Source organism: Cyprinodon variegatus, unplaced genomic scaffold, assembly GCF_000732505.1.
Source record: "Cyprinodon variegatus isolate N-32 unplaced genomic scaffold, C_variegatus-1.0 Scaffold1205, whole genome shotgun sequence".
In the NCBI taxonomy this organism is placed as follows: Eukaryota; Metazoa; Chordata; class Actinopteri; order Cyprinodontiformes; family Cyprinodontidae; genus Cyprinodon; species Cyprinodon variegatus.
Genome location: NW_015151658.1, coordinates 77,912 through 88,929, shown reverse-complemented (window position 1 = coordinate 88,929; position 11,018 = coordinate 77,912). Strand labels below are relative to the sequence as shown.

The 11,018-nt window shown below is 35.2% G+C and overlaps 1 protein-coding gene across 2 annotated transcripts in view; it reads right to left on the bottom strand.

Annotated features, from left to right (window-relative positions):
- The window catches only part of LOC107102117 (endothelial cell-selective adhesion molecule-like), a 93,073-nt gene that overhangs the window by 18,959 nt on the left and 63,096 nt on the right, over positions 1 to 11,018 (bottom strand). The window contains exons 1-2 of one of the 2 annotated variants that reach the window (XM_015401294.1): positions 3,760 to 3,890; positions 2,211 to 2,356 (exon numbers count right to left, since the gene is read on the bottom strand). In XM_015401294.1, the coding sequence (XP_015256780.1) occupies positions 2,211 to 2,336 (126 nt within the window). In that variant the 5' untranslated portion in view covers positions 2,337 to 2,356; positions 3,760 to 3,890. Of the gene's footprint in view, positions 1 to 2,210; positions 2,357 to 3,759; positions 3,891 to 11,018 lie in introns of those variants that run through there. The other variant, XM_015401293.1, reaches the window with a different exon arrangement.

Sequence of the window (11,018 nt, the reverse complement as noted above, 5' to 3'; positions counted from 1 at the left end):
GCGGAGAGGGAAGTCTGGGAGTCTCTGCTTAGTCTGCTGCCCCCGCGACCCGGTTCCGGATAAAGCGGGAGACGACGAGTACGAGTACGAGCATCTGGCTGTTTTTTTTTAAAGGTTACTTTATACTTTTATACTTTAAGTAGTTTTTGAAGCACATACTTCACTTTCACTTGAGTAAAGAGGTCAAGTTCTTAAGTAACAAAAGTGTGTACTTTTGACACCACTGGAGCGGAATAATATTTGATAATAACTTTTTATATTTTGAAGGGAAGCTGTGGTGAAGGTATTACATGTATGTGCAGAAATATCTGTTTGACCATGATTTAAGCTGGATTCACACTTTCATTTGTTATTCTAGCACACAGGCGGTAGGGCCTGTGTTCATAAACAACAAACAACAGTCCAAATATTATCTGATTAAATAACATATTTACCACCCCACCACGGTTGGGCAATAAATATCTTAAAAGGTGCAAAAGATAGAGTGAAGAGATCTGCCCCTATGTATGGGGGCTGTTTTTATTAATACCAGATATAGTATTTTCTTCAGAACTGAGGCCAATTTAAATAATAATATTGAAGTGATGCATCCCTAAAAAACAAAGAGACATTCTGTTATGAAGCAGTTTTAAGGGTTGTTCTTTCTGTGTTTCTTAGGGAATATATGCATACTCAAAGTCAATAATACTGAGCACCTGCCACTCAAATGTACTCGTATCCCTTTGTTATCATCACAATCTTTAAATTATTTAGATGTTATTTTGCGATTTCAATACAACGCCAAGTTTTAATATGAGGATGGGGTGTTCAGAGTGATATCATCATCAGCATATTTTACAATACAAATTGTGTTTGAAAAAAACCTGCTTCAAAACTTTGTCCCTGAACTGTACTGAGTGTTTCAAGGTCTTCATAATGCTTTCTGTTCACTGATGCTCTCCATTAAACCATCAATGACTCCTTAAAACAGCTGCATTTTCTCTAAGACAGGAAATAATATTCTCATCAGGCAAACTCATGGAGGCAATTGATCAACATAAATGTCATTGAAGTCCTATCAGAGTAAAAACGGCTGAATCCAAATGCAGGTCATACCTCTCAGCATCTTTATATTTAAAAATGCTGAAAAGCATCACGTCACTGAGAACATCACTTTGTGTTGTTCTATCGCAATATTCCAATAAACAGAGAAACAAAGTATAAAGAATTCCAGAGGACATATTCTTATATAATTTAGCAAATCAAGATGTGCAGATTAACAACAGAGGACAACCTAACATGAAGATAATCCTGATATATACAGATGGAAAATGTTAAAATCTTGGCTGATTTGCTGTCAGAGATAAGCTCAAAGGCGTCACACGCTGACATTGTTTAGATTATATTAATCGCTTGTGCAGATATGTATCTGACAGAGATCACATGGAAGCAGGGCAGCAAAATGTGAGAAAGTGTCATTTTTCCTTAACATCATCTATTCTTAGCTCTCTACTTATGTCTTATATTAATCATTAGCTGTGAAGTTTAATATGATCCTAAACTCAGGAGATCACAGACAGAAAATGCACTATGCAAAAAAACTACACATTTTGTTTGACTTTAATTTAAAGTTGAGCAGACCTCAAGCAAACATCCATCTGACAAGGAATCATCAACGTATACAAACAAATCTGTTATGTTGTGTTTTCATCCAAGGATTTTAAGTTCACTGAACTCTGCTATAGTACTACAGGATCAACTAAAAAGCTGCACTTTATGGTAATTCTTTCAAAGTAACTTCTCTATTTAATCATCAGTGGTTTGAATAGGGTCATACTACGGGTGCAGCAGGTAGACTGGAAGAACACCAAGATGTAAAAAATAAATAAAAATAATGATGAATATTTATTGATACACAGAGCTCAGATGATAACTTGGAGATTATTAAAACACAAGGAAACAATGCCATTCAAATATGTTTTCAGAATATTTTTTTATTTAAACTTATTTAAAGTAAAAGTATTATCTAAAATAAATATTGACCCTTTGAATGTGTGAGCAAACTGAAAATGTTTTCTTTCTTAAATCTGATGCTTGAAAACCAACTCTCGAAATCTACATCCAGGATATTACAATTATGTTTTTGTGAACAAAACTATCATGTCATTTTTTTCTAGTTTAGACATCAGATATCTAACAGTTGCTTTCACTGTTCCAGCTGAGCATCTTACCTGCTTGGAGTCATTCCCTGTAAAGTGCCAAATGACTGTATTCTGGGAGATATCTGAGCTGGGGCTGTACCAGGCCTGTAAGACCACCATCTGGCCTTTCACCACCTCTATCTCCCTGCTGGGCATCTCCACCTTCCTGGTGTCACCTGGAACAATAACACAAGAGCAAACATGAGGTTAATAAGGAGTTCATTGTTTTTTTCGCCTAAAAAGATACAGAAAAATTCACCAAAGGTGAATCAATATTTGGGGCAGTAAAATAATTTCATTTATCATGTTCAACTACAAACACAGGTTTAGAACATGTTCATTTTTAGGAAGTGTGACATTTTTAAAAATTCATATTTGTCTTAAGGTGATCTTTAAATAACTAAACTTGTCCTAATTTGCTTGATATTTTGGTGCTTGGAAAAAATGTATGAATGAATATAGTGGTCAGAATGGCTCAACCAGATGATAATACCTAAAGAATAATCTCAGGAGAAAATTCCCTTTTATTTACCTTCTGGACTATGGATACTTAGAAATTAAAACATAAAATGAGTAATCAGAGAATAAACTGATTATCATAAAAAAACCAAGTTAAATCTTAAATCTTACTCAGACTAAACATAAATGATTGCAGCTAACTTCCTGTACTGTTCTAACATTGCCTGTTACTGTACAGTTGATGGTCAGCTGGCTAAAAGACAAATGATGTTGTTTGAACAGAGAGACCAGATACGACACCTTATGGAGCTCTACATATCCCTCTTATTAATATAACAGTTTTCAAATTGCAAGATGAATGCAGATATGTGCATTTAGCAGATGAATGCAGGCTGATCACTTAACAGATAGTTCAGCTATTTAATCAGCTAATAGCTTGTTTTTCTCATATTACTCTGGAATAAAAGATAGAAAAATAGCGTAAAATTTATTTGGATAGATATTTATAGCTTCAATGTGCATTGAAACTCAACAATTTTAATGTATTAATATGTAATTATGCATCAAGCCCAAAAAAAAAAAAAAAAAAAACCTTATCAGCAGATGGGATATTTGTTGGGATATTGGTTTGAATAAAACAAAAGCTTGGTGATTATTAAGTCATGCAGAAATTAATATCAAGTCATGTTATAAAAATAAAAAAAATCCACACTGCTTTATAAAAGAATAAAATCAACTGTGTGTTTCTTTTACTATTATTTAAAAGGGACACAAAAAGTATGAAGAAAAGGTTGAAACTTAATTTAGAATTTTTTTTCATATTATTAATGTGATAAAATGTAAAACTGATCACAATACAGTCAAAAAGAATAAATGCATATATACCTTAAAATATTTTTAGGGGTATATATAGGATGCATTGTCACAAAAAAGGCACAAACACCCCATAAAAAGGAAAAGGAACTCTATGTTAGTTGTATAAAGACCAGAAAAATGACAGAGAAAAAAAACAGATACTTTGTGCAATAACTGTTTGTGATCAACACAGCTACAGTAAAAACACCCGAACAACAATTGGAAGTTATAAATACAAGATCTGAGAGGAGGCTTTTAGACTCACAGGGTGCCCAGTCACCAGAACCCGACAACTGAAGCTGGATCAGCTGATCCCAGCAGCCGATTTCTATCTGTGTCTCCAGTTTGAATTTCGGTTCAAAAACTTCAGCGGGAAAATGAAGTCAGAACTCCAGCTGTCCCTAAAAGTCTTCCAGTTGCAGAGAGGGAAACTGAGAAATGTGTGCCTAATGTGCTCAGACAGGATCATGGGCAGACCACAGATGAAAGAGAGCGAGTGGAGCAGACCCCCTGCTGAGATCGCCACATCTGCTCAGATAGACACGCCTCCTTTCCTTTTTTTCTTGAATGAGAAGAGACAGGAGGGCTGATGTTTATATGCGTAGATCCTTTTAAAATCATTTGTCTCCAATTTAATCTTCAATTAATATATGATATCTAGTATTAGTCTTTAAGTTTCTTTTAGTCACAACGTACAATCTAAAAAGCTGTTGTCAGAGTGACCAAATACCGCTTTACTTTACAAATTAGGGTTGGTCAAGTGTTTACTTATCCAAATCCATTTAACATGAGATTCTTTTCTTGATACACCTTAAACTTAAGCAATTATAGCGAAAAGCTTTAAACTAACCTGGTCATGAAAAAGGATTACGTTTGTTTTATAAACAAGGACTCTTAAAGAATTCCTAAAAATTATAGTCTTAATTAGATTATAGCAAAATTAGATTGAATATTCTAAAAAAAGCATGAGTAGAGGATTACTTATGCTTTTCAAAATACGTTTTTTAAGCTACTCTGCAAAATAAAAGTCTTAACCTTTCAAAGAGGATAATAATAAAGGAGGAGATTTGAATGGAACATAACCAGTCGTGTCAAAGAGATTAAGGATGTTGTTGAAAAATAAAGCTCAGAGATATTCTTTGCAAAAAAAAGTATAAAAAATTAAATAGAGGCCTTTAATGTAAAAGGAGAAAGCAAACAAATTAATGGTATTTGCTTATACATAAAAAGAGGATTAAAAATAAAATTTTAAAATAATTCTTCAAAAAAATCTTTCAAAATAAAGTATAATCAAATTCAACCTTTCTCATTGTGGAATTTACTGCACATCAGTAAGTAAGCTAAAGATGTAAAAAAGAAGAAATTCTCATCACCTTTCATCATAAAAATTAAAGATCATTTTCAAAATTAAAAACTTATTGAAAAATGAAACTAGGTATCATACGTTTATCTAACCAGCCATTACAAAGTTATTGTGATGGTCTTTTAAAACAAGGCTTACAGTCTCATCAAAATATAATTTTGTTTGTTTTCCTCATAGTTTAGTAGTAATATTTCATACTGTATCATTTAAGGCTTTAATGCCTGATGCTCAAGTATGTAGGATGTAGATGAAGTGCTGCTTCTCACGCTGGATGATATGGACCAAACTCCAGGATCAATCATCATTTCTGCAGGAGTCTTTCTAACTTCCTAAATTATATTTTAAAGTGAGATTATCAATCAATCTGTGTGTTTTTTTTTTTAGTAACATTCATTCATAACAGAAAACCTTATGACATTACAACGTATTCTATATTTAACTTCCACTTTAAATGAAGCTCAACCCAAACAAAAATTGTGATCTCAGAACTACTTTTACCGATTTTTATGCATACAATCTAGCTGATGTGAGGTAAGTGGTAATGTATGGCAACATCCTAGGGAGCTTTAATCTAATTTATAGATTTATGTCTAAATCTCAGAACTTTGTAATTATTTTTACATACACAAACATGTTTTCCTATGCAGATAATCGTTTTTTTAATGAATACAATTTTTAAAGGTAACTTTTTTTTAAACCACAGAACTTAAAGTTACCTGCTGCTAACCTCCTGTGTTCACCAGCAGATCAGTGAAAAGTATCTTTAGTTTATGTGAAGTTTGGAGGAACAGAAAAGGTCAATGGCTGAAAAATAACACCACTCTCTCTACTGAGGCTAAAGTAGGGAATCTGGTATCAATTATTTTAGGATTCAATTAATTTGTGCTTTTTTTATATAATATTTTTTCTAAAAGATATCTGTTTAAGGAATAGTACACCCAAAACATGATTAGCCTTCATTTTCTACTCACCCCCATGCTGAACAACACTCTGGAGTACTTTTTTGATATCTCAAATGCATCTGGAGATCTGGGAGGCTTCTTGCTGTCTGCTGACATTCAAATAATGGAGGTCTATGGTGCCCGAGACAGAAAGGTCCATAAAAGTCCACAAAAAACGTGTCAATATTCCTCCATACTGCTCGTCCAATGTATTCCAAGTGTCCTGAGTGGGTAGCATCCAGAATTTACTCGAAACGAAGTCATTTAGAATGTTTTTAGAGCATAAACAGTAGTGTATAGGATTTCCTGAAAGCGCGCACATGCGCGTTCACGACGCTACGGAAGCCGGCAGACCAAACCAGATGAAAGTGGGCATTCAGCGTCTGCTCTGCCGATAATGCAAGCGTAGAAGAAGAAATGTGCTGTTTACCTGTGCAAAGAAAGAAACAACAAAAGAAAAATGTCTGAGGACTTCAGTGTTGAGGAAGAGCATGAGTTCTTTGCCGAGCTGAATGCGCTGGTTTGGTCTGCCGGCTTCCGTAGCATCGTGAACGCGCATGTGCGCGCTTTCAGGAAGTCCTATACACTACTGTTTATGCTCTAAAAACATTCTAAATGACTTCGTTTCGAGTAAATTCTGGATGCTACCCACTCAGGACACTTGGAATACATTGGACGAGCAGTATGGAGGAATATTGACACGTTTTTTGTGGACTTTTATGGACCTTTCTGCCTCGGGCGCTGGGCACCTCCATTATTTGAATGTCAGCAGACAGCAAGAAGCCTCCCAGATCTCCAGATGCATTTGAGATATCAAAAAAGTACTCCAGGGTGTTGTTCAGCATGGGGGTGAGTAGAAAATGAAGGCTAATCATGTTTTGGGTGTACTATTCCTTTAAGGTACGGTAAGTAATATACTGCAGTAAATATTTGTTCAAGTTAAGTGCTCGGAAATTAAATTTAATTGGTTTTGTATTGAAAGTGTCAAGCATATCTAGAGAAAGATATGCTTTTGCATTTCAGATATTCATCTTAATGTAAATCGTTTGCATTGTTATAAAGTTTTGTATTTATTACTGCACAGAATGAGATATTCTTTTAGCAAAAGGCATATTTTAGATTCTGTATACTCTAGTTAATGATTCTTCAATTACAATAAATTAGTTGATGATTCAGTTGTTTATTGGTTTATATGATTAGTCCGTTTAATTGTTTCAGCCCTTAATTTCATTTGGCAGTATACCAATGAGTTCTCACTCAGACCAATCGTTATATACCTGTGTCCAGTGGACAGAGATACAGAGCATAAAACAACTTTTACTTTATCACTTTGCACTTTCCTGTGCTATCATTGTGTTGCAGCAATATTCGGCACAAGTTGCATTAATAAACAGACCTGATAGTGATTGTGTTTATGGTGGCTGCAAAACATATATCAATCTCTAAGAGGTAAAATCAAAAGCAACATCAAAGCCTAAAGCTACCTTTAGTGCCTTAAAAAGCACAAACATACATTTTTTTATTCAAATTTTTCATAAAAGAAGCAGAAATATAATAACCTGTTTGTATTTTCTTGTGGCGCAATGTAGAGCAAATAGCAAAGTGCAAGAATAATGATTCATTGGGGTAAATAATTTTTACAAAATAAAAAAAAATCCCAGAGAGGTATGATTTGCTTCTGCCTTGCAGCAAGAAGGTTCCAGGTTTGATTCCTGGCCCGGGGTCTTTCTGCATAGAGTTTGCATGTTCTCCCTGAGCATGCGTGGGTTCTCTCCAGGTACTCCGGCTTCCTCCCACAGTCGCAAAACATGACTGTTATGTTAATTGGCTTCTCTAAATTCTCCTTAGGTGTGTGAATGATTGTTTGCCTATGTGTTGCCCTGCGATAGACTGGCGACCTGTCCAGGGTGTAGCCCGCCTCTCCCCCACTGACAGCTGGAGATAGGCACCAGCACCCCCAGCAGGGATAAGTGTGATGGAAAATGGATGGATGGACAACCATAATACATTATAGAAAACTAAGAGCAGTCAGCCGACACCCCTCTGACAAAGCTGCAGAGATCCTCGGCTCTCCTGAAAGTGTCTTTTGATTGACACCAATTAATTGTCCTCTCCAACAATCTGACCTGTATAGAAGAGTGCTAAACAAAGGATGGGGAAGACCACTTTGTTTTAAGGTTATGGATAGCCAAAAAATAAGACTGCAATTTCCTATCCCAAATAACCCTAAGGCTAAACCATGGTGTTCACAGCATCATTATGTGGGTATGCTTTTATTCAGTACAGACAAGTTAACTGGGTTGATAAAAGACTGGAGACTGGAGCAGCGGTTTGCCTTCCAGCAGGACATTGATCAGACAGAGCTACAATTCAAAGGTTTAGATAAAAGCATAATGAGGTTTTCAGATGCTTTATATCCATTCTTACCAAGCTTGAGCTGTTTTGTGTAAAAAAATGGTCTCTAAGCACATAAAGCTAATTTTTCAAAAAACAACATGTAGAAATTTGCTTACATTTTACATCTACGCATTATGGGTCTGTCTATCTTAAAACTTGTATATAATACACACCATGCTGTGATCTTAACTTTTTTTTCCACCACGCAGATCAATTAGTCTAAACTTCAACAAGTACAGTAAAGTAGAGAATAAACATCTGCTTATAATCCCTTCATTATCAGTCTAAACTGGGAGTCCGAAACATTTTCCTGTTTTATATTTTTATGGCTTTATATTATGTGTGCTCATATCAAAGCTGTCAGGAAAGGAAGCCATTGATGTGTCGTGTATGCATGAAATAAACATCTTTATCATCATTGTCTTGTTAGATGGATGCTGATTAATAATGCACTGCTGCCTAAGGTACAGATGAATCTTCTATATTCAGATTTTCGACACAAATCCTGACGGTGCTCTGGTTTTGTTTTCCTCTCTGATTGACCTTATTCCTGAGCTGAAACACAAACTAATGCCTGAGCTGTTGCAGCAACCCTGAGGATGTCATCACGTTTTGAATGCAATGTGCAATGACTAATATGCATTTTGTAGATGTAGCTCAATCATAAAGGATCAGGGTTTTATCTTTACGTTTGTGTACCTTCTGCAGGAAATCACTGGGATGCACGCATGTGGTCTGAATGATACCTCTGATGAAGTAGGATAATGCCCTGCGGTGCCCTCACTCCACACCGTTCTTGTGTATCTTTGAGGTTTATCCCCGCAAGTGTGTCATCCAATTGTTTATTAAATGAGGAAAAATCTTCACTAATCCAGAGCTCTTTCTATCCGGGTTGCAAATATGTGAGGGTGCGTATGTGTGTTTATGAAAAAAAAATTTGTTAAAGATGTGGAATTAAAAACAACTTGAATCCTGCAGAGATAAAATAAAATAACATACCAGAGGATGATGTTATGATACTATGCTGCCTCATTCAGCTCTGTCCTAATTATACTTTGCTGCAGGCTAGAATTTAGTCTGGCCACGCTTAACATGTGCTAATAGGATTCCTTTCATCAGAATAAACACTTTTTTCCAATTCTTTTTAATTTAGCTGCAGGGCATCATTGCTATGAGATTTGGGTCTGCAAAAGAATTTCAAATAACAGGGTCAAAACTTGACAAATCTTTATCGAGTCTGTTATGCTTGTCTGAGCTTAAACTGAGTTTACAAACCAATGCTTCTGCTGTAGTATTCCATGCCACCTGCAGGGGGAGCCAGGTTACCATGACAAGTGAATTATCTGGTTATGGGATTAAAATCCATCAACTGAACAGTAAATGTCAAAAATTAAGAGTCACAAATGTATGGAAGACATTTATGTGATCTCTGTAGTAAAATTATGACATTATAAATAATAAATTATTATTTATTATTAATAAAAGTTAGGAGGAATCAGAAATTTGCAAAATGGATCCAGTTTAAAAAGGAAATCCACACAATTCACATTCATGCTAAACGCCTCTGCCATGTTCCAATCAAATGAAGGATAAAAAAAAGAGTTAGCCTCTCTCAAAGCCCTCAGGGAGTCATGTAGGCCTTGGTGAAGATAAACTGATCCTCTTTAACCAGCCGCACTCTATCTCCCAGAGTAATCTCTGCTTCCACCCATGTCTTTCCCTCATGTGAGTCGCCCTCTGGAGCGTAAGCTTTGGCTAAGGTTCACATACACTCTCTATTTACCAGCACCCTTTCATTCTCCTACTGATAAAAACAGCTGTTTCCCTGGAAATGATCTGACAATCTTAATTAAAAAAGGCAAACCCTGCAATCAAAGCAGTTTTCATATATCAAACATTTTGTAGGAATAATGAATGTTGATTTAATGCCAAGCACATTCGTTGAACAACTTTAAACAGGGGAAATAAAAAAAGTTGTATCTGCTTTTTAAAAAACTCATCGGTATAACAATTATTGTCAATGCCTTAAAATAAAATGATTTCACCTTTGATACACATGATTGAAACAAAGAGAGGGAAAGAGGGATCTCTGACCATTTTTTTTCTAAAATCCCCACATAATCTCTTCTCAAAAGTAAACTTACTGATTAGAATTTGTAAAACCAAGCTAGTTCTGTGTCAGAGCAAAATATACTTCCTAAAAGCAGAATAAGATATTGTTAGATGCATGAAAGAACCGCCTGCAGTCAGTCAGCAAATGTTGCAGCTTATGTAACTTTTTACCTAAAGAGATCAGAAAAGCATGATAGAAAAAAACTATGGGAAACTAGTAATGATCTCAATGCTACATCCAAATGAACAAAGTAACAAACTAGTCACATTCGTATGTGGACCCTTGAAAAAAAAAAGAGGTAAGAAAAGGGGTAATTTATTATCCTTTTATTCTTTTTCCCCCTAAAACTAATGAAACGTGACTTTTAAAGCAATTTTATACATTAAACACCAGGTTATCACTCCTTTAATTTGCCATTAGCTTTGCTCGCAAGTAATGAGTGAATATGATTAAATGGATTTGTGCCAGGATTTGTTGCAGACCTTCATCTTATATGGAATTTATGTATTCCGTTGGTCAAGAAGGGTGATATTGGACTTGGTGAATCCTTTTTAGTTTCATTCAGCCGTTTGATTTCATTTACCATCTTGCTGATAGTATCTAATAAAAACATACCTCTCTATTCTATCTATCTATCTATCTATCTATCTATCTATCTATCTATCTATCTATCTATCTATCTATCTATCTATCTATCTATCTATCTATCT